Source organism: Natator depressus, chromosome 8 (genome assembly GCF_965152275.1).
Source record: "Natator depressus isolate rNatDep1 chromosome 8, rNatDep2.hap1, whole genome shotgun sequence".
Lineage (NCBI taxonomy): Eukaryota > Metazoa > Chordata > Testudines > Cheloniidae > Natator > Natator depressus.
Window position 1 is genome coordinate 60,331,569 of NC_134241.1, and position 24,248 is coordinate 60,355,816.

General features: G+C 41.3%; 1 protein-coding gene across 1 annotated transcript in view; it reads left to right on the top strand.

Annotated features, from left to right (window-relative positions):
- The first annotated feature begins 724 nt into the window (after positions 1-724).
- CDC73 (cell division cycle 73) overlaps positions 725-24,248 on the top strand; it is a 165,369-nt gene continuing 141,845 nt past the window's right edge. The window contains exons 1-7 of the mRNA XM_074961163.1: positions 725-878; positions 8,984-9,089; positions 12,643-12,712; positions 13,509-13,571; positions 13,661-13,713; positions 16,537-16,625; positions 19,638-19,854. Of these exons, the coding sequence (XP_074817264.1) occupies positions 748-878; positions 8,984-9,089; positions 12,643-12,712; positions 13,509-13,571; positions 13,661-13,713; positions 16,537-16,625; positions 19,638-19,854 (729 nt within the window). The 5' untranslated portion in view covers positions 725-747. The remainder of the gene's footprint in view (positions 879-8,983; positions 9,090-12,642; positions 12,713-13,508; positions 13,572-13,660; positions 13,714-16,536; positions 16,626-19,637; positions 19,855-24,248) is intronic.

Below are 24,248 nucleotides of genomic sequence, written 5' to 3' on the forward strand. Positions count from 1 at the left end.
CAAGTACTCCTTTTCTTTTTGCATATTTACCAAAGTAAAATAGGGACACCACGTGGGGCAGGCCTGAGCTGCCTGCCATGACTGCTTGCCTGAGCCCCCGACCCGGCCCAAGCCACCTGGTGTTGCTGCTCACCTGAGCCCTGTACTACCCAGGACTGGGGTCGACCACCCAAGCCCTTCTCTGGGCTGACGGCCCGAGCCTTGCGCTGCCCAGGACTGGGATGGGACTGACTGCCCGAGCACCAGACCGCCTGAGCCCCAACCAGGGCTGACAGCCCGAGCCCCGCAGCCCCCCCATCCCTCCGTGACCCCCCGTAAAGGGGCGCAACCAACCCATTATTTTCACAAAACTGGACACGTGCCATTTGCTCTTCCCACTGGTCAGAGCAACTTGCACCTGGCAAGAGAAGACGGGACAAGGGCCCAGTTTGGCCAAAAAAGTCAGGACATCCGGGACAGGGCTTAAAAAGGGGGACTGTCCCGGCCAAAGCCGGACGTGTAGGGCCACCCTAGCCAGGCGGACTGGGGGCGAGGGAGGGGCAGAAGCACGGAGATGAGGCAGAGGCGGGGAGGGGCACATAGGTGAGGCAGGCGGTGTAGGCGGCTCCCCCCGGCGGCAGCGCGCAGGCGTTCGGCACGGGCAGCCCGGCGGGGCCCTCGCGGCTGGTGGCGGGGTCCTCACGCGGCTGGCGGTGGGGGCCGAGCGGGCCGGGCCGGGCGGAGCGGCGGCGGCGGCCCGGCGCGAAGATGGCGGACGTGCTGAGCGTGCTGCGGCAGTACAACACGCAGAAGAAGGAGATCGTGGTGAAGGGGGACGAGGTGATCTTCGGCGAGTTCTCCTGGCCCAAGAACGTCAAGACCAACTATGTCATCTGGGGGTGAGTCGCGCGGCCCCTGCAGCCCCCCCCGTCCCCCCGCATGCGGGCAGGGGGTGGGAACTGCCCCGAAGTTGCTACTGCTGAGCGGGGAGGCGGGGTGGGGGAGCTGGTGTGTGCGTGGGGGGGATCCCGGCCCCTCCCCCTCCGGGGTCCTCGGGGGTCCCGTCTCCACTGCGGGCTCTGCCATGTGCTGGGAGCCCGGTTCCCCCCCGGGACCGGCCGTTGTTTGTTTGTTTGTTGCTCCTTGGGAGGCTCCCGGGTGGCCGGGGCTGGACGTGGCCCCATGTTTCCTGCTGCAGCGTCCAAAGGGGAGCGCGTCCCGGCTGGAAGAGCGCGGATGGGGGGCCAGCGGGAGCCGAGGGTGGGCTGTACGTGGTGCCTCCCCCTTGGTGGGGAGGATCGCGCCTGTTGCTTTTCTGTCACCCTGGGAGCCTTGATCTCAAGTCAAACAGCGAAGTCTCTTTTCTTCCTTTTGGGAGGAGCCTGGCTTTCCCCAGCTCTCAGATTCAGCCAGCTGGAGAGAGCAGATTCAGTCCCTCAAAGGAAAAACTGTGATTTATTTCCTGCCGCGGAAGCTGGCAAGAGGGTTATGTCCATTTCAGGTGTTGGGGTTTTAGACTTCTGCTGTAGAGAGACTTCTGCTGTAGACTTCTGTTATAGATGAGCACGGGTGGTTGGCCTGAGAGTTGTTTTTTCTGACTTAGCTAGGCGATTAGTTGTAAAACAGCTTCTAGGATACTTGTCACTTCCTTTCAGTAGGAGATACTAAGTTTTCTCTATTGGTTGCTCACTTTGTTAATTACCCTTTCATGAGGCTGTGTTTCTAGACTCTCCTTTTGTAGGGAGTATAGTTGGGTCCAGATAGAAATTCCTGATCTGACTGCGTGTGAACTTTGCAGAAGTTTCTGTGGGGCCACATGGGCCTATCCTTAGTGGGGCCCACTCTATGCTGTAATACTAATATAGTTTGTCTCCCAACTTTTCTGGGAGACAACATATTGTAAACAAGTACATTCACAATGCAAATATCACCTCAGATAGAAAGAGGGTGTGTTTATTTTTTAAAGTGAACTTTCAAAATGTTATTCTTTGTACTGTATATATTTTCTAGCCCAATAATTGTATTGTCTAAAAGCTAAGGGGTTGCTTTTTCCTCTTTCTTGCTATACTCCTTGAAAATGAGTGCCTGGAATCTGTGATTTTTAGTTGGACTTTATTAACTGTCATTAAATTGTAGTAAAACATTCAATTTCTCCAAAAATAATGGTGCTGAGAAAGCTAAAGATCAAAGGGAAGATAATTTTCCCAAAGAAGCTCCATAGGCAGGGAAAGGGGAGGCAACAACACAGTCAAGGATCTTTCAGCTGGTCATCTGAAGTCTGGGGCATTATTAAAGATCTTCTGAATTAGGGTAAGAATGTTAGATTTGTTAACTGGATCAGACCTGTGGTCCAGTATTCTATTTATAATGGTGGCCCTAACTTTCAGAAGAAGTCAAAAATAGCCACCACAATCATAGAATCATAGAAGTGGAAGGGACCTTGAGAGATCATGTAGTCCAGTCCCCTGCACTCATGGCAGGACTAATTGTCTAGACCATTCCTGACAGGTGTTTATCTAATGTGCTCTTAAAAATCTCCAATGATGGAGATTCCACAACCTCCCTAGGCGATTTATTCCAGTGCTTAACCACCCTGACAGGAAGTTTTTCCTAATGTCCAACCTAAACCTCCCTTGCTGCAATTTAAGCCCATTGCTTCTTGTTAAGGTTAAGAGGTTAAGAAGAACAATTTTTCTTGCTCCTCCTTGTAACAACCTTTTACATACTTGAAAACTGTTATCATGTCCCCTCTGTCTTCTCTTTTCCAGACTAATCCAACCCAATTTTTTCAGTCTTCCCTCATAGGTCATGTTCTCTAGACCTTCAATCATTTTTGTTGCTCTTCTCTGGACTCTCTATAATTTGTCTACATCCTTCCTGAAATGTGGCGTCCAGAACTGGACACAATGCTCCAGTCTCCTGAGCTCTAATCAGCGCGGAGTAGAGCGGAAGAATTATTTCTTGTGTCTTGCTTACAACACTCCTGTTAATACATCCCAGAATCATGTTTAGTTTTTTTTTTTTTGGCCACAGCGTTACAATGTAGACTCATATTTTAGCTTGTGGTCCAAATGACCCCCAGATCCCTTTCCACAGTATTCCTTCCTAGGCAGTCATTTCCCATTTTGTATGTGTGCAACTGACTGTTCCTTCCTAAGTGGAGTACTTTGCATTTGTCCTTATTGAATTTCATCCTGTTTACTTCAGACCATTTCTCCAGTTTGTCCAGATCATTTTGAATTTTAATCCTAGCCTCCAAAGCACAGCAGCTAGCCAGTTGTTCTTTCCTGTTAATATGGGGTTAGAGTTAGGGATTTGTTTCTGACCCTTTCCACTAGTCAGTTTATAAACTGAAGTGTATGACTTTATTACCCTTCTTTCGGGGTGTTCAAAAATCTACTTGAGTTGTATATGCACTTCCTTCCCCTTCTCTCCTTACATAAATTCTGCCAAAATGGATAATTCCTAATTGAAGGGAGGGGAGTGGTTGCTTTAGATATCTTTCCAAATAGTAATTTTTTTTAGTGCTATTTTCTTGAGCAAGCATAGAGACAACTTTGGGGTGTCTCCTGCTCAGAGTTTTCCAGAATAGCAACCAGTAAAATTTAACAAGACTCTGGTCATTTTCATTACTGTTATTCAGAACTATGTTGGAGAGCAGAGAAGCTAACATCATAGAAATGTAGGGCTGGAAGGGACCTTGAGAGGTCATCTAGTCCTGTTCCCTGCTCTGAGGCAGGACCAGGTAAACCTAGACCATCCCTGGCAGGTGTTTGTCCAACCTGTTTGTAGACGCCTTCAGTGATGGGGATTCTGCAACCTCCCTTAGAAGCCTCACCCAGTTTTTAACTATCCTTATAGTTACAAGGTTTATCCTAATATCTAACCTAAATTTCCTTTGCTAAAGATTAGGCCCATTACTTCTTGTCCTACCTTCAGTGGACATGGAGAACAATTGATCACGATCCTCTTTGTAACAGACCTTAACATATTTGAAGACTTTGAGGCGGGACCGGATATCTTTTTTTTCCCTCTAGATTAAACATATCCAGTTTTTTTAACCTTGTATCATTTTTGTATCTCTTCTCTGGACTCTCTCCAATTTGTCCACATCTTAAAGTGTGGCACCCAAAACTGGACAAAGTATTCCAGCTGAGGCCTCACCAGCGCCGAGCAGAGCAGGACAATTACTTCCCTTTTCTTACATACAATATTCCTGTTAATATACCCCATAGTGATATTAGCCTTTTTCACAACTGCATCATGATTTTGACTCATGTTCAATTTGTGATCCATTTTAACCCTTTTCAGAAGTACAACTGCCTAACCAGTCATTCCCCATTTTATAATTGTACATTTATTTTTTTTCCCTCCTAAGTGTAGTATATTGCACTTTATTGAATTTCATCTGGTTGAATTCGGACCAATTCTCCAATTTGTCAAGGTAGTTTTGAATTCTAATCCTGTCTTCCAAAGTGCTTGCAACCCTCTCAAGCTGGTGTCATCCACAGGTTTTTATAAGCGTACTCTCTACCCCATTATCCAAGTCATTTATGAAATTATTGAATAGCACCAGACCCAAGACTGATGTTTCCTGAACCCCACTGCATACAGCCTGTCCAGTTTCACATCAACCTCTTGATAATTACTCACTGAGTACGATCTGTCAACCAATTTCACACCCACCGTATAGTAATTTCAAATGTAATACATTTCCATAGTTGGCTTATGAGTATGTGGGACTGTCAAAAGCCTTATTAAAATCAAGATACATCACATCTACAATCCCCCACTATGCTGGTAAACTATATTTTCAGTGTAACTGCTGCTGCTTAGGAAAGCTTCAAGTAGTGTCTAAGGCAGGCACAAGAACTGTTCACAGGGGAGGAGGATCCAAAACAGATTGAGGCAAGTAATAGTAAAGTTCTATTCCTCGCTGTAGTTGTGGGGCTGAGGGAAGAAGAGTTGTGGACGAGATGCTCTGGGTGTGTGGAAGGGAGAACCAAGAGTTTTTGGTTGTCTGAAAAAATGTCTTTTGGGAGACAGGAGGGGAGGCTGATCCAAAAGAAGGTGCTTTGAGCAGGGTCCAAGGATAGCCCCATGGGGAGAATCTGTTTCTTTTTTCTTAGCAGTGTGAGGATTTGATGTTAGTTCTGGACCTTCTTGGTGGGTGTTCTTTCCCTATATTTTATATCAGCCTTGGTGGAAGGAGTCCAGTAAATTTTTCAAATCTTTGTTTAGACTAAATAATTATTCATATAACTGTCCAATTCTTGTAGGTGAATGGGATCCACTTGGATTAGAACATCAGTAATAGGATTCAGACCTTTTTACGTTGAGGTTACTGGAGAGAATCCAGTCCCTGTTCATAGTTCTTAATGCCTGACAGTGCAAAGGGTGTGTGGTTTCAGTCCAATATGTAGTAGGTGTTTGCCCTCACTTAATTGCCCTCCTTGCGCTCTGGACAGAGTGGTCAAAAACTGCATAGTCACGGAGACAAAACTATTCTGTGAGCCTTAAAATTAAGTTTAGGTTCATTATCAAGATAATATGGGGAAGCTTCTATTGCTACTGTATGTGTTCTGTGGATAAATAGAGCTTTCACTTCCAGTAATTCAGCACTTTTCCAAAGGATTACATTTGCTCTAAAATCCTTTCTTTAGCTGTCTTCTAAAGCCAGTTGTGGTGTTTTTTTTCTCCGTGGACACAGGACACTTTTTTAAAATTGCTTTTACTATTCTTTCACTGCTAAGTAGATTACACTCACATGGTTAGTAAACTGTGTGTGTGTGAGAAGTTGTTTCTTGGCCTCTGATCTGCTAGTTGGTATTTGTTGTTCCTGAAAGGCAACTACAGAGCCAAGGCTGAGCCAAGGGGCAGACAAGTAGATCCAGAGAAAGACCTTTATGCAGTCTACTTAGCCCGTAGAAGGGGCAATCTCTATAGTTGAGGTTAGTGAATAGGGAACAGCTAGTTCACTGTTGCTGTAATTTGTAATAGACAGTGTAATTTGCGCGTGTGTGTTTCTGAAGATAGATCCTTCTCTTCAAGTAACAGGCTGTCCATGTTACTACTTTCTTTTTGTGCATGAGGGATACATTTTACACTAAGCACTCCAATAAAAATCAATATCTTTCACATCTTCCAGTGTGAAAGAGATTAGGAAGTAGTCCGGTGGATTAATGAACTCTTAGCATCTACAGATCGAGCGTAAATGGATGAACTGGAAATACAAGTGTTTGGTTTAAGAAAAAACAACAACAAAAAAACCCCCTTTTGCTTAATGCAAATGCTCTCTTTTACTAATATGGCATGAAATTGTTAATCTGGAATTGTATGTAAGTGGAGAGATGCGCAAGGTGAATGAAAAATACTGTGTTTGTACAGGCCTAAATTCAGGACTTTTTGTTTCTTTTGAAACACTTGATGGCATTACTAACACCAAAAGTAGAAGATGGATTAGTCCTTGTGCTGCGTTGGGTGTTTTTGATATCAACTGCAGCAAGCGACCCTCAGTTTAGGTCTTGACATGTAAGCAAGGAGAGGAATGGACTTTCAAAGGAATTAAAATTTAACTATCGTTTTTAGGCAAAGTCTTGGCATGTATTCAGTTGCATACTCTGGCATGGTTTATTGAGGTGGTCGTAGACTGTTAAACCACCTAGATGCATTGTAAGACCTGGGTCCAAATGCCTTCAACTGCCCAAGAAGTGCACTGTTAATCTATAACACATACCCTGGGGTCGCTAATTTCTGTTCATTTAAGAAAATGTTTTGAAAAAAAACATTGTGGGGTTTATATAACATCCTTCTACTATGAGAAGTTGTGCCTATAAAAAGGATAAGAGATAACCGTATGGAAAATTATACATTTCTAATCTCTTTCTCTCAAGGTCCCTGTGTTTTGACTTGCTTGCTGTGTCAGTAGTAGCTTATGACCCAACAGCCACTTCCAGCTCATTTTTAATTTATATACTTTGCTTATTGACCAAGCTGCCATTTGGCTTTTGGGCTACAAAGTGAGTCTGAAGTGGCTAAAAGGACTAAGAGCTGCTGCTTGAATGACATTTTTTTTTGCCCTTCCATCTAAGTGCTGTTCAGACTGGTTTTCCTCACTCATCCTACCTCTTTTCTTCTACCGCCTGCTAATCTGACTTATCTTAGTGTCCTTGCTCTGTATTAACTTTCCCATCACCCATAATGGGAGTGGGAATTTTTTCTTGGGGGTTAACCAGTGAAGTACCAGAAGTGCACTGTTGCGAGTGGTGATGGCTATTAGATCATCGAAATCGCCTAATCAGCAAGTCAGAATGTGGTCTTGTAACACCATATCCTCAGCCAGAGTAGTAATAGAGATCTAACAGTTTTTTCTGTCTTTTTATTGATCAGTTTCAAACTCACACTAAAATGCCTATTATGCCTGATCACATAGGAATAAACGGTAGCTCAAAGAAACAATGGGACAATCTAAAATGATTAAAACAAAAAAAAGTGCTAGCACTACTGCACAAACCAGGTATTTGTTGTGGAAGACATCACTTCTGGGGGATGTTGAGCCCTGGTAGTAATGAAAGCTCTTCCTCCATTCAAGACATTTTCTAGACATCTACTACCTAATGGTTTAAAAAAAAAAAATAAAGATGAAAATAAGTGTGAGGGGCCCCATCAGTAAGCTGCTGGGGGAGTGACTTGGGTCCATCCCCTCCTTCTCAACATCATCAGCTCCTGGGGATGGCTGATTGCCGGGATTTCTACCAGGGTACCGATCCCAAAACCTGGCTTTGTGGGCATTAGCTTTAAAACCAGTTCTTGGCTAGTATGTGTCTAACCAATTTGAAGCTGTACCCCCCTCCCCCCCAGTATGATTCTTGATAGCTTGGCTGCTGATCTGTGGTTCTGGCTAGTATCATTGAAACTGACCAGTCTGGTTATTTTCACTCTACTGTTGGTTAGTAAAGCAACAGTTATAGCACCTGTAGAGGCACAGGTGTCTGGAATATTGGGACCACATTACTACATTGATTTATACTTGGTTCATATTTGGTAGGTACTCTTTAAAGCATAAAGGCTCAATAGGGTAAAATTCTGCAGATGTCTTATGCCCCCATCTTCTCTTAGTAAGTGTGCTGCTTCTGGGGTGGAGTTTTCAAGCCTTAGGTGCTACCTTCATGGTTGATAGTTGGTCACAAGGCACAGGAAAAGCTATTTAGGGTTTTTTTTAGATATGCTGGAGAAGTGGTTTATGCTTGTGCGGAAGAGACGTTACTTTGAAGATCAGGCTGAACTCCTAATGTGCTTTTTGCAGCTGTGTTGATGCCAGCAATCTGGGAGTCCAGTATAAATTTGTAAATCTATTTCCTTCATACTGGTTTATCTTTTGAATAACTTCCTATCATGTTCCTTATGAGGATCCCTTAATAAAATTTTGCTTGTATCCAGACTCTCTTGCACCTCAGATGTTTAGGATACACATGGTTTGTGAAGATTCTGAGCTCTTCACTAACATAGATTTTACAGTAGAGATTTTACATGTCTATCTCCAGAGCAAGTCATCTGGAGAGCACTTTAAATTATTTCCCAATGGATGTTGAAAATCTCAGCCCCTCTCCCCCATCCGCAAGGGTCTGAGTAGGTTATTGCAGCTCTTCTGAAAATTAGGGGAATAAACATGAAGTAGTGGTTTGTCTTCCAAAACTTTTTAAAAGAAAAACAAATGTTAATCTTATAGTTAAAATTCTTGACATCTATATACTTTTATTAGTTAGCCTCTTCTCTTACATCTAATTACTCCAGACACTTTTGGAGTTTTGAATCCATTCCATGTAGAGGCTGTAAATATGTGAGTAGTGATTGATAAAATATCTATTGTAGTCATGCTGACAAATGTGATCACTGGCTTTTCAATTTTTTTTAAAAAATAGCTTGATATATCAAATGAGATTAATGAGGAGTATATGTGTGAGGAAATATGGTTCTAAGTAAAATCTGTTCCTTGATGTTACAGGACAGGGAAAGAGGGCCAGCCCAGGGAATACTACACTTTGGACTCTATCTTGTTCCTGCTGAATAATGTGCACCTTTCACATCCTGTTTATGTCCGGCGTGCTGCAGTAAGTAGATCACATGGAACTTTGTTCCTTAATAAAGTTGGAGAGTGCATGCTTGAGAGCTGCTAATTTTTGTGTTCATGTTAGTATTTTCAGGAAATGAGAACAGTTACTGTGACAGTAACTAACATACTTACAAATACTCAGCTGTTTCTTGATAGTTACTTGGCTAACAACATTGTATGGCATAGTTTTAATCATGAACAACAGTAAAAACATCATAACTTCAATAAGTGCAGTTTTTAGTGACTTGCATTATTATTTTCACTCCTCACCTAACTGGAATTGTTACTTGATTGGTACAGCCAAGCTGTAATTTTAGGTACAGACGACTGTTCAGTAATAGTCTCCTCTCTTCCGAAAAATCAAAACCATCTGCATTTTTATATTGAAACATCTCCACCATTTTCTGACAAATGTCTACTCCAGTCTTGTGCAGAACAGTTTTAGTACTCTTAGTTCTTCCCTTGATGCTCTATATACTTTTTCAACAGTGATGAGGTAAGTTGTTTATAGCCTGTTCACACATGCTCTCTGAAGTCCCCCCTCCCCGCCCCTCATAAAAACCACTTGCTGACTGAGGTTGGGGGAGCATGAGGGAAAACAATACAGGACTAGTAAAGAGAGCATAGAATATGTTTCAGCATCATCACTATTGCTGAAAAAGGCTGTCACCTTGTGGACTTAGTATTTTAATACTTCAATATTGACAGTACAATTAAATCACTTTGTGACCTGTACCTTCTTTCTTGAATACTTCATAAGCATTAAGATTGATTCAAGTTAGTACAATTTGTATGCTGTTAGCATCTGTTAGTCTGAAGTACTGAAATTGACTAAAATCTTTGACCTGAAGAATATCTCTGTGAAGCTCAAAAGCTTGTCTCTTTCACCAACACCACACCCACCTTGTGTGTCTAAAATCATTGACACCTGCTCTTAATTTTCTTATTGAATGAGGAGAATGAAATTGAGCCACTGTTCACGGTAATTATAATGCCTAACACACTGAGTACCGGACTTAATGTGGACTTGTTTTAAAGAAGAGATCACAAAATCATGTGGAAAAGTAGGCATAATACTAAAGGATAGCATGTTAATCAGAAGCAGAGCTCGTTATGGCAACTGAGTGCACACATCCTTCTCCTGTTCTGAACTCAGGTGAGAAGAGGGAGTTAAATGTAAAATCTATTACTACTTGTTTGTAAGTTTGAAAACAGGATTTTTTTTTTTTTTGCCATTCTTAGTCTTGCAGCTAGGAGTTATTTGGTATATTTGAACATATTTTAAAAAGCTTTCTTTTTTCTTAAGTCAGTGGCAAAACTAAGCAGAAAGATGAGTGTTTTATTAGTTCATTAATCTGTGTCTCAGTTGAAGCATAGCATCACTGCTATGTGCTTAGTGATCATTTAAACCAGGGTGGGCAAACTGCCTGCGGGCCCTGCACCGCTTCCGGAAGTGGCTGGCACCACACCCCTGTGGCCCCTGTGGGGGAAGAGGGCTCCATGCACTGCCCTCACCTGCAGGCATCACCCCCCGCAGCTCCTATTGGCCAGGAACGGGGAATCGCGGCCAATGGGAGCTTTGGGGGAGGTACCGCAGGCAAGAGCAGCTTGTGGAGCCCTCTGCCCCTCCTCCCCCAGGGGCCGCAGGGATGTGGTGCTGGCCGCTTCCGGGAGCGGTGCAGGGCCGGGACGGGCAGGCAGCCTGCCTGCCTTAGCCTTGCTGCGTGCCACTGCCACCCCGGAGCCACTCCAGGTAAGTGGTGCTGGGCTGGAGCCCGCACCCTGAACCCCTCCTGCACCCCAGCCTTGAGCCCCCTCCTGCACTCAGCACCCCCTCCTCTGCCCCAACCCCTTGCCCTGAGCCCCTTCCTGCACACCGCACTCCCTCCCGCACCCCAACTCCCATTCCCCAGCCATATATTCATGGCCCTGCATTCAATTTCCTCACCCAGATGTTGCCCTCTGGCCAAAAGGTTTGCCCACCCCTGATTTAAACCCTGGTATTGAAAGCTATCAGAACATGGGCTTTTGGTTACATATGGTCTTATCTTTTCAGAAAATTTCTATTTAATACATCTAAAGAACCAGATTAGCACTAATATATTTGTACATTAAAAGCCATCTTCTTTCTTTTGCTCCTTTGAAGATCAGTCTTTTACTTACAGCATCTTTAAGGTTTTATTTTTAACAGCTTAACTGTAACTTGGAGTTGATTTAGTAGGAGAAATATAAATGGTGTTTTGTAACTTGAAATGAAAATGGGAAAGGCTGACCCTGCAAAAATGTCAGATCAGATATGTGTTCTTAATTAGCTATAACGTAAATGTTTTTTTTTCAGCTAGCCTATGTTTGTGACAAACCAACTAAACTGAAAGGGATACTTTAAAGATTTTTAGGCTAAACATTTGCTTACCTGCAGAGTATTTCCATCTAGTAGACTTTACTTGACGGTAACTTAGTTTATTCTACGCTCTGCTTAGGTACATAATCATAAGACTACCTCGACATACTGCATGCAAAAGGATTACACCCAAATCCAAATAGTAGCTATTTGCTGTGATGTAAATTGGAACAAAATGCTCAGGTGCCTAAAATAATAGGTTAGTCTGAAATTCTAGCAGATTTAGAATTTAATCTGTCGACCAGAATTTTACTCGAGCATAGATGACCCCAGAAATGAGCCAAGATGTTAAATGCTATGCCCAATCTTGCCGTTGATATATCAGAAGTAATTAAGTTGAGAATAGCATGTGCACCTTGAATTTTGAATGCAGCGTATATAAATTATGTATCCACCAATGTTGAGCAGCTACCTAATATTTATTTTGTAATGTACCTAGGACGTTCCTGGATGCTTGAAAGGTAATTGCAAGCTGTTGGCTGCTGACCTGGACAGTACATTGGTGTCACGCTTACTGTTACGCATTTAAGTGGAGCAAGCTGTATTTTTTTAATATGTTATTGAAAGTGTTTGGGTAGGCTGGAGATAAAGCTTAATAGCCCTTTCTCGTCTTCCTATTTTAGCTTATGGTTTACTGTGTAACCATGCAGGAACTATGGCAAGTGCTAAGAGAAAAGCCTTCCTCACTTGGTTCATTTTATGAAATAATTCATTTCCTGATGAAGCACTGCTTTATGTGCAAATGCTTAATGTTATACTTAAATACGCAACAGATTTACTGTAAAAAAAAAAAAAAAAAACTTATGAAAAATAAGATCATTCTTGTGAACAATTTAAAAGAAAAAAGACATGACACTTAGTGGTTCTGTTTTGTCATGTGTTGCCAACAGTTTTTCACAAAAACAGCTTGCATGTGGTTGTGTAGTTACTAAGCACTGTGGGTAAAGTTGTTGAGGATTCTCCAGCTCTCCATTTCTAACGCAATTTATTTACAATATAATTTGTGTAAGATCTATCTGTGAACAGCAACTTCTAAATAAAGAAAATGGCTTCCCCACGAACTTTATACATGTCATATTTAGGGTTTTGTTCTGAGTCATCCTGTTTTTGGATGTGGTCTATCTAAAATAAAATCTTCAATTCTTTTCAGACTGAAAACATTCCTGTGGTAAGAAGACCTGACAGAAAAGATCTGCTTGCATACCTAAATGGGGAAACATGTGAGTGAAGTTCTTCCTTTTTAGCACAGCTATACTGTATTTTATTGCTTCACTTTTGCAGTCGGGAGGGGAGATTAAACCAGAGTGGATATATGAACCTGTATATATGTTGGAGTACATGAGGCCTGTTCAAATGGGCTTACAGGTGTTCTTCCACCTCTTTGTTCTAAATTTCACTTGTCGATCTCTGTGTGTCATTAGTAGCTATATGATAAAACAAACTGAGCTGAGCCAACGGCTGGGCCAACAGCTTCTTCAGATGTTAATGCTGCTGTGTGGTAGGGATGTGCATTTACCTTTTTCTAGAGTGTGACAAAGACCTATTCAGTAACACCGCACACGTACTATACCAGAATTGAGAGTATGAGTCCCATGGTATGCTAAAATATGATCTATTACATGCTAACACTTTTATTCATTAGCAACATAGCAATTTATATGGTCTTCCAGCATTAAAATCTAGGTTACCAGTAGTCAGAGAAGAGAGGTGTTTGAAGATGTTAGCATGTCTGTAGATGAATACTAATGCGTGTTGTTTTCAATATTTTCTCTGTAGTTTTTCCTTTAGTATTTTTTAGTAAATTGGAATTTGAGGCTACTCACTTTTTGTGATATGTATGATAAGCATGCTTTTATTTCAAACTTGCCATTAGTTTAAGTTTCTGTTACAAATGTAAGTGAATTTACAGAGATTCTTGATTCCAGGTTACAAAATATTTGTTACCATTGCGGTGCTGTTTGCTTCCTGTGCTCACATCTTTGAATACTTACACAAAATTTTGTGTTTGAACCTTAGCAACGTCATCAAGTATAGACAGAAGTGCACCACTTGAAATTGGTCTTCAGCGATCCACTCAAGGTATGATTTAACTGCTAAGCAGTGTTGGCATGAATTTTATGAAAGCCCACCACAATTCTGCATTTTTAATTACCTTTTTTTTCCTTTAGTTAAAAGAGCAGCAGATGAAATATTAGCAGAAGCAAAGAAACCAAGAATAGAGGTAATGCAAATGACTAATGTCATCCATCTGAGTTTCTTCTGGGACTAACTAGATTTTTTTTATCTGATATTGTAATTTAGATCAACTTCCTTTCCTGTAGGTTCACACATTTCTCCCATTAATGTGAATGGGAGTTGTTTATGTGAATTAAATGGAGACTGTGCACCAGGACTTAGCAGGAATTTCAGCCTCTCCTTTGAACTTTGATGTTTGACTTTAGTGGCTTTAAATTCTAACACACTTAAGTGGTCTGTAGTATAAGAGGGGAAATCTGCAACTTTATAGATCATGGATGTATATTTTGTATCACATGTTTGGAAGTTAGCCTAGTTGCTTGAATAAGGGCTGAAGGATTGGGACCTAAATCCTATTTACTGAAAGGGGGAAAAAAAAAAAAACCTAGGCACACTTCACCCTCTTAACATGTAGCTACTCCTACTTCCCCATTCAAGGCCAAAGCATTTGACATTTAATTTACGTCTTCCTATCATTATTCTAGGTGTGTTTGTTAATGGCTCCTTCTCATACTTGGTTTACCTGTTCTGATACTGCAGTGCTCTTGGTAACATGTGAAACTACAGTCCCCCATTGTTACCATTAGTCTGGCCCGATATCCTGGTAGTTCATTTAATGGTGTACTTACACGAGTGCATCTTCAAAGCAATATATTTATATTTATTTATTCAATTAGGAGGTGGTTAGCATTACTTACAGTCAAGACCATGATTCTGTGACAAAATCTGATGTTTTTTTCCTCAGTTACCATTTTGTGTCATCCTGGTCAGTTGGTTGCTAAGATTCCTCTATGAAATTGGCTGTACATATGTTCTGTGTATTATAGGTTTCTTTTTAGGTGGTTTGAAACTACCAGTTAAATATTACTAAATTCCTACTATTTTATAAAAAAAAAAAATTATTATTTCCCATAGCAAACAATTACTATATTGTAATGTCACTTGTCCTATTTTAAACTAAAACCATGACTTTTACCATTTTGCTGTGGAAAAGTAATGGCTTTGTCCGTTATTTTACCACAGAAAGTAACTTGTCTTACAGTACAATCATCCTCAAAAGATTTAGGAGGGGTGATGCCATTGCTGATAAAGTGGATTAGATGTGCTCACCATTAGTGAAGCTACTACAAATTATTCCACCTCTTCACTCTTTCACTAGCCTGATGCTGCTTAGATGGGTGATTCAAGCAGCACTAATATTAGTAATTGAGTATATGACTTACTAACAGTCTCTTTACCAATTTTTGTTCCATTTTCAGATGCATGTAGAAAAGCATACAACATAGCTTCACTTTAAGGGCTTGTCTGTGCTAATGCCACAACTTTGCCCATTTTTTACGTTTACATCACAGGCATGTTGTGATATAGTTAAAACAAGATTGAACAGACCAAGACCTGTGCAGCACAGTATGGGCACCCAGTAATCTCTGGACACAGTTCTGGCTTGTGTAGACTAAACTCTGGTTTAAGTATATTCTGGAACTATGCTGCAGTCTTGGTCTGTGCAGCTGTTTTTTACCTTCAGGAGACAACTCTGTAACCAGGTCCTCTGAAAAGTGGTTCTTGCACTATAGATGGATCCTATCTGTCCTCATTCTTTCCTGTGGCCTACCTGTTTCATGTGATTGCTCGGTTTACCGACCCTGCTGATGAACCCTTATTGGTCTTTTGAATAACAAAATACTTAAAAGCTAATTAATTTGAGGCTAACCAGTGCTGATTAGTGGTCACTGCAAATAATTTGTTGGGTGCAACTTGGTGGATGCAAATAATCTTTTTGAAAAATCAATTAGACACATTTTAAATTAACTGGGGCGGGGCAGAGAAGTACCTGTTTTTTAAAGTTAATGTTTCTCTGCTGTGTTTCTGTTGTTGCTTTCTTGGATAAACATCTTCCGCTAAGGGGCCCACATCAGTATGTTAACATTTTCAGATGTTTAACTTCAGTTCTTCACCTTCTAATAGGCAGCATACAGTACAACCTCGTTAATTCACACTAACGTCTGGGAGCCCCTTTTTCAATCAGCATTTATGCCTTGCAATTATTTGTAAAAAACCAAGGAGCTGCCACATCAGTTTACAGCTGTCACTATGGATTTGCGTCTCAAAAGGAGCTAGTCTTTGCAAACACATCAGTTTTTCAATAGACAGACTTTTTATTGGAGCATGGTTTGTGCTTGGGTGCAGTGGCATGAGAAGCTGTTCAAAAAGCTGAAAAGATGGCATAAGTCCACCTTTGCTGCCTCTTCCCACTACATTTCTGACTTCAGCACAGTTAAACAAGAGAATCTGGCTTTTTTTTTTTTTTAACACTAGTTAATTACTTTTAATTTGTTTTGGGAGTGCCATTTGGAGAGGATCTACATCGAGATATAGACTAAATTTGACTTTCTCTGTGCTAATACATCACTTAAATATCTGTGCAAATTTTAAATATCACTTAAATTTTGTTTGGGAAGGGAAGTGAGGTGATGGAATTCCATATTTCAAGAAATATGTGCTCTGGCAGCCAACATAAAAGCCATTCTCTAAATTGCCTGTGACTTTCAAGAGGTGACTTGTAGCTTTCTTTAGTTTTTAACTACTCAATGCTCTTTCAAGAGTCAATTTTTAGTAGTCTACCACTCCGCAATCCATCCGTGCAGCATGGCTACAAAACTACACCAGATTGGCAAGGAATGTCTTTAGTCACAAAAAGTTAAACATCTGAAACGTCACAGAAATCAGCTTTTAATCTTACTCACTTTCAGAGAGGGCAGAGAAATTGTACTGAAGCTGCTTTATATATAAAAATTGCTATTGCTACTAGGATGAAGAGTGTGTGCGTCTTGACAAGGAGCGGCTGGCAGCTCGGTTGGAGGGGCATAAAGAAGGTATTGTGCAGACAGAGCAGATCAGGTAAGAAATCTTATTTCACTCCTGGGGTAGTAGTTGCTAGTTTTAAGGATTGTAAAGCAGACCAGTTATTTCAACTGTTCCCAAGTGTGTGTCCAGCAGCTCCACTGAGGGGTTCCCTGGATTTCTGCAGAAAAACGGTCTGTGGAAAAAAAATGTCAGCCATCAGACTGTGGTAGAGCTTCATATGATTGGAGGTCAGACTCCTGTTTTGGAGGGGTAACTTCACAGCAGTGACTGATCAGTCAGCACCCAGAAGTGATCAGACCGTTGGTTTGTCTCATTGACTAGTATTTTCCTTCTGTTTCTGCCCCAGTATTATATAGACGGGCTAATAAAATGAGAAACGCCGTAGAGGACAGAAGCTTTCCTTTATCTCCTGCATTTAAAACAACACCCAAAGTTGTTGAGGAATCTGTGTGTCCACTTTGCCTCTAGAAGGAGGAAAACCTTGCAAGAAGCAAGCTGAGGGGCAGATGAGTCTCCTATTAGCTCTCTAAATTGGATTGCTCTTCCATAATATGTGTAGATAAAGCTCTGCTAAACATACAGAGAAGGAAGGAATAATGGAACAACTGGAGGACAGTGCACTTTCATTGCCACAAGAAGTCATCAGCATCTTAAGGATTCAAATAGCTCAGCAGTTTCCTTTTCCTTTGTGCCTCTACAAAATTCTGTTGGGAGACAGGTGAACATCCTTCGGAGCCTTAAATTGGATTTCCCCAAAGCTGGGCAGAGAAGCTGATGGACCCATGACAAAGCCTGGCTGATGTAAAGGCCTTTGGTTTCGTGGGCATAACTGCCCATCATTTCCCTCCACCCTCTTTCTCCTCGCTTAGACCTATCCTTTTATTATTACCCCAGATGGCTCCAAGTTCTGTCCTTGGCCCATCCTAGCTCCATAGAGCAGATTGCTAAAGCATGGAGCAAGGATTCTATTATATTTCCAAACATCTTTGGTTTGACATTGGAGAATATGTCAGATGCTAATTGAATAAGAAAACTCAAGAGACTTGGGGGAGGGGACAGAGCATTTAGATGTCTCTTCATTCTAGCACTTCTCAACTGTGAGAAAATTTAAAAGGTCCCAAGCTGTTCTAGACCAAACAGTCCACTTCAGAGCCAGGCAGAATGTTTCTAGAAGTGGTGAGCTCTTAGTAAGAAAAGCATTCTGAAAAGTTACAAAAATACCCGCTTTCCCCTAAAATACTTTGAACCAACTATTCAAAAAAGCCTAGAGCTCTAACTGGAGCAATCCCAGTTCGTGGAGCAAAAAGGTATATCATTACTCTGTCTGTCCCTTCATCCTGAAGAATTCAGTAATTGAGAGTGTCAGAGTTGTACTCTAAACACATTCTGTGTCAGCTTATATAGAAATGCAAATGGACAGACGAGTGGTCTTATTAAGGCTCTGCACTGGGACTCAATTATCTCTGCCACAGACCTCTTGGGTGACCTTGTGCAAGTCACTTAATCTCTTCTGTGCCTCAGTTCCCCAGCTGTAAAATGGAGGGTAACACTTCCAAATCTGAAGGGGATGTGGTGGATGAATTAGTTTGTGAGGAGCTCAGATACTGTTATGAATGCCACAGTGAACAAGACTTCAGCAAATATCTTTTCATGATCAAGTGAAATTTCTTCAGACTGTACAGACAGTGTGATAGGGAGGCCTCATTTGTTACTATTCGTACTTTCATCTTAACCACTAGCTTTGAAAGAACTTTCAGAGCCTGGCGAAGTGATGGTCTAGAATCCACAAATAACAGCTAAATCCAGGATAAAACATACCTTTCATTGATAAAGGAAGGTTGGTATAAAGGTTGATAAATTGCATAGGTGCAATTAAAGGCTAACTGCAATAAGAGTTCTTAATCACTGTCTGTCTAACTTCAAAAATGTAGTGACCTACTCTTTGTACGGAGTCAGGTCACTGAGGGTTGTGGTGTTCCTGATGTTCGGATGGCTTCACAGACTGCCTTTAGTGTTCTGTGGAGTGCCAGCCAATGCTGCAATGAGGATTGTGGATTATTCATTATTATTTTTTGTATCTCATGTCTTTTTTTAAATTTTTTTAATAGTACAAAAGTCACTGTCTTTTAAAATGCAAGTGACGTAATATTTAAAGGTATTAGTGTGTGCATACCTGTTAAATTAGTTAAGCTACTACAAAAAACAAACTACACAAACAAAAGGATCCCTTTCTACATAGCTTACTTTCATAAATAGAATGCTTTCCAATCACATGTTCATTAGATACACTTTTTTTCCAGCGTGAATTGCAAAATAAAATGAAAATTGACTTCTTTGCCTAACTCAAAATTTTCATTTTATTCTGAAGTTCACCTTGAGAATGATAGGCTGTCAGGTAGCTGAGTTTCATTTGGTTCACGTTTAAACATAAAAACATGTATGCAACTTAAAAAATATAGGATGGGGTAATACTGGGTCAAGAAGAACTCTCTGAAATGTAGCACAGGTTCATAGCCACAAAGTTTAATGCCATCTTAACTATTTCGTGTGGGTGAAATGAATTGGTAATGTTGGTCCACTTCCTAGTGGAAAAGTGTCAGCATAACAAAACCACTACCATAGCTGGTACCAAACTATGCTCTTTTTACCAACACGAGCAGTGGCCAAGGATTGAATAGACAGCTAACTTGAACTATATTCGTTTGTTGGTAACAGAGGGACAAGTGTTGTCCATACAGTAACCTGAAGCCTTTAGTCCCAGGGCTTTACATTTCATAAGCATTGGCCTCTCTCTCTCTGTATATTGTATTAGTTTTCTTGTGGTGTTTTTAAATTACGTGGGAAGTCATCTCTCAGGGAATGGCTCTACTGGCCAAAGTAGCAGTGCTGATGTCTCTATGGAGACCACCTTATGATGTATGGCACAGATGTAAACTTCTAGTAGTTTGGGAGGAAATCAAGGCTGATTGTTCATATGTAATTCAGAACACAAAACTTATAACTGATTTATGCCTTTACTCAGCCTCCTCTGATATTCTTGTTTAGATCCTTGTCTGAAGCCATGTCTGTGGAAAAAATTGCTGCTATCAAAGCAAAAATCATGGCGAAGAAAAGATCCACAATCAAGACAGATCTGGATGATGACATAACTGCTCTTAAACAAAGAAGTTTTGTTGATGCGGAGGTAGATGTAACCAGAGACATTGTCAGCAGGGAGAGAGTGTGGAGGACAAGAACTACTATTTTACAAAGCACAGGCAAGGTAATACTTTAAGTTATCAATTTTTTTTTTTTTTTTTTTGGAACCAGAATTTAGAGGCTAAATGCATTGTCCATGTTGAGTAGTTGAGGAAAAAACCTTTCTTATGTTTTTTTTTTTAAGTTGAACAGAATATTAATATGTATTAATACAAATATAACACCTAGGTAACAACGATTTCATTTTCTTTTCATCTTTGTAATTTTCTTTGCCACCCCTTCTGTCTTGACAGCTACAAATAGTAACTGAAGTTACTGCTGCTCACATCTTTTTACCATTTTTTAAATAACTAGTCTTCTTGTCACTTGTAGGATTTAAAGATAGGATTAAAAAAAATTCTGAAGAATTTCTGTAATGGATTGCAAAATCAATTTCTACCCTCTTGCCCAAGCTTTCATGCCCTAAACTCCATGGGCAGTGCCTAGAGCTCCCCCCTGCTACAAAATGGAAAGAGATTTGATTGAAAAAAATTGTAAGATTAACAAAACACAGTGCGGTGGGAAAACAGTAGGCTGAAGGCATACCTGGAAAAAGCTCAGTTGAGAGATTATCTTCATTACACTGGGCCTTGTAATTTACTTGATGATTTAGGCCATGTCTACTTTCGCAAGCTTACAGTGGCACAGCTGTACTGATACAGTTGCGCTGCTGTAAGATCGCTTGTGTAGCTGCTCTATGCTGACAGGAGAGAGCTCTCCCGTTGACATAAAATGACATCGAGTGGCGGTAGCTATGTTGGCAGGAGATGCGATCCTGCCGACATAGCGCTGTGCATACTACCACTAATGCCAGCAAAACTTAGGTTGGTTATGGAGGTGTTTTTTCACACCCCTGGGCGGCATAAGTTTTGCCAACATAAATGGTAGTGTAGACATGGCCTTAGACTTTGGATCTAGGTGCTGGGGTTTACAAGGAGGGGAAAACTCAGAGGAATAAACAATGATATATTGTCATTGTTAAGGGTGATGGAGCTGCACTTCAGGCTTTCCTGCCTAAACACTGTCTTGCTGAAAGAATATTGTTAGAGCTAGTCATGTTCCTGCTGCTGTTCGTTGCTAATCCCAGCCAGGCTCAATCTTACTTACTAAACAAAATTAAATTTTTAGTATTTAAGATTTTAGCAGTTGTCACAGAAAACATGTAGAAACTGCAGGAGCCTGGGTGGCTTTTCCCTTCCCCCAGAGTCCTGCACTGAGCTAGATGGGGCATCCCCATCCTTAGCATGTGACTTCGACAGGAACCACATTGAGCCGGGTTAGGGGAGGAGGTGGGAGTCCCAGCCCAGAAGCTCTGCTGTGGGAGGGAGTCAGGGAATAGTGGAGTTTGGCAGATTCCAGTACAGGCCTCTCCACAAAGGTAGGGGTGAGAGAGAGGATGAGGCATATGGGTTGTCACTAAGCTTGTTCTTCTCCATGGGACCATTTTGCGACCAATCTGTAGAAGAGAATGAGGATGATGGAGATTCTGAACTTCCAATCTACCCATAGGAACCAGGGGAGAGCAGTTGGTTCCTAAGGTCAGTAATAGAGACTGATCAAATCTTAGGACCTCTCTTGCAGCATATGGAGTAGTGACGTAAAGTGGAAGGGCAGAGAAACTGATCTCTTCCCAGGACCCTCAGTGCAGGTTTTGGGCCTTCCTTGTTCTATCAGAAGCTCAAGGTGTGCTATGCAGGTGTAAGAAATAATCAACTAAAGACAAGGTTACTTGGCTTTACCAACTGAACATGAAATGAAAGTAACCATGTCTTGCCATCATAGAAATGAGCAAAAATACCCTGCTAAATTTGTGAGTGTGCTTGGGCTTGGAAAGTGATGGTGTAAAAATGGTAGTATGGTCTTCCATGATTATAGTGTGTCCACAGTTCGTAGATCAAATATATTCAGTCCACAAGCTTAAAAAATATCCTAGCTGATCATTCCGCCTGGGTTCTGAATATTGAGCATCATTGCCAGTAATATAGGTTCTGTGCAACTCTGATTCCTCCAATTAGTTTACAAAAGTTTAAATGACTGCAATTTAGGCAATGTCTACACTATTGTGGTAAGTCGACCTATGCTACGTAACTCCAGCTACACCGCGGGGGGTTGATGGAAGAAAATCTCATGTCAACTTACCGTACTCTTCTTGTCAGGCATAGAGTACAGGGGTTGACTGGAGAGCAATCTGCAATTGATTTGGCGGGTCTTTGCTAGACCCACTAAATCGACTGCCGGTGGATCGATCTCAGAGCATCGATCCTGGCTGTAGTGTAGACCTGCCCTCAGTGAAGAATTCTGTGGAAATTGGAATAGAATTTGGTTCATTCAGTCTTCGCTTACCAGAAGAAAACGCAGCAAACAGGAGTAAAAAACTGTAGTAACTTTAGTCATAGAAGTTGGCAGATATGACTGAATACACAAAGGAACAGATTTGTTAAGTAGGTGCCATTTTTGTATAATCATTTTTCAGAGCTAAACCACACTTTGTGATATCAGTTATTTAGCCTATTTTCCCTTTAAAGCAGCTCACTTTTGGAACTATTTTGGAAGAGAAATTGTTTAGAAGCAGTTTTGCAGTGTTGCACATCTTCAGGTTAGAGTGAAAGCATCTAACTGGGAACACAGTTGACTTGCCGTGTCTTAAAGGGACACTGCCAACTTGAACTTCAGTCAACTTTTAAAAGACAAATTAAGTAGCTTCCAATATTACATGTACTTCTCAGTCACTTTACAAGAGTGTTTGAATTTTTTTTTACAGCCACAATTTCCTATTTTAAGGCATTTTTCTCAACTTTGTGTGAAAGACCAACACAAAGTGGAAACTGTATGCAAAATACTGTCAAATGCACAAAGTAAACAGAAGTATTAGAGGAAATCACTATTTTTTCAGGTATAATAAATCTAGGTATTACTGAAAGAGTAGTTAAAACTGTTTTCAACAGAAGTGAAATATGTACGTTTATTTCTAATTAGATTAAGGATGTGTAGATCAACTTTCCCTTAATTTGGACAAGTCTTACTACTTTAGATCTTGCTTCTACTTCAGTGATAGTAAACAGCATTTTCCTTTACAAAGAGATTTGACGTTCACCAAATCAGGTGGCATGAGGTCTTGCCATTGTAGTCATCTTTATTGACAACTAAATCTATTTCTAGAGACAAGGTTAGATTTGTCTTGTCAGATGTTTATATAATTACAAACAATTTGAACTGAAATATTGACTGGTTCAGATATGCCAGAAGTGATATTTACATTTTTTTTAATGCTACAAAGGTTTGGAAAAAATTCCATTGTAAATTCTTCTGCTAGAAAACATTTTTTTTTACCAGAGTGGATATATACTCTGTCGAAGATATTTAAGATTGGACCTTTAAGTAGAACAACTACAGAATAAAACATTGAGAATCATGGGTGGTGGTTTCCTGCTCCAAAGACGTATACCATACTCCTGGGGGAATTCTGTGCCAAAAAATTAAAAATTCTGCACGTTTTATTTGTCAAAATAATACAATATAATCATGCCAGTTTCAATTATTTTGGTAATTTATTTCAAAATGTTTGTCAGCAAGTATGTCTGTAACAATACAGACAACAAAAAAGATTCAGGAAATCTATTTTGACAAATAGATTCCTTACTAGGCATATTAATACAGAACTTTGAGGAGTAATTCATTTAAACTACAATCCAGAAATGTATTTTCCGCAGCCAATAGAAGCGCTTCCAAGGCTTGGGGGAGTCAGGGGTAACGGAACTGAGGGAGAGGGAAGGAGCCTGGGAGTGAACCCGTCAAGGGTTGTTGGCTGTGGGTGGGAGAAGTATGGGGTTTTTTGGTGGGGTGGGGTGGAATTGTTAGGGAATTGTGGAGCCTTCCCCGTGCAGACCCTGGCCGACCTCTAGCTTTTCCCATTCAGTCAGGCACATTTCCCCCAGTCTTCATGTGTCCCTACACCCCCACTCCCATTCATTTGCTGCCCCAGTCTGTCCCCCTGCACTAGCCCTTCTCAACTCCAATCTGTGACCCCACTGCATCTCTTGTGCCCAGCTCTCTGTCGTGTTGTCATCCCCCCCCTCCCCCCCCCGCATATCCCATGCTCCTCGCTTGGCCCCATGGGCAGGGCACTGTGAGGAACGCAGGCTTCTCTTCCTTCCTTCCTCCATAGCTGCTGTTGAGCTGGCTGCCCTCTGTTCTGGTGCCACAGTAGTCCCAGCTGGGTTAAAGGCATAACTGCAGCACCTCTTGGGCAGAATGTGTTTTCTTCGGGGGGGGGGGGGAAGTCTGCGGGGGATGTGCAGTGCTGTAGAATTCCCCCAGCAGTAAACTGGACAAGAAGGGAAACTTGATTTCAGGTGTCTGAACTTCATTTTGTTAAAGAGCTGAACACATGAGGAAACCCTTGCTGAAACAGTTATTCCT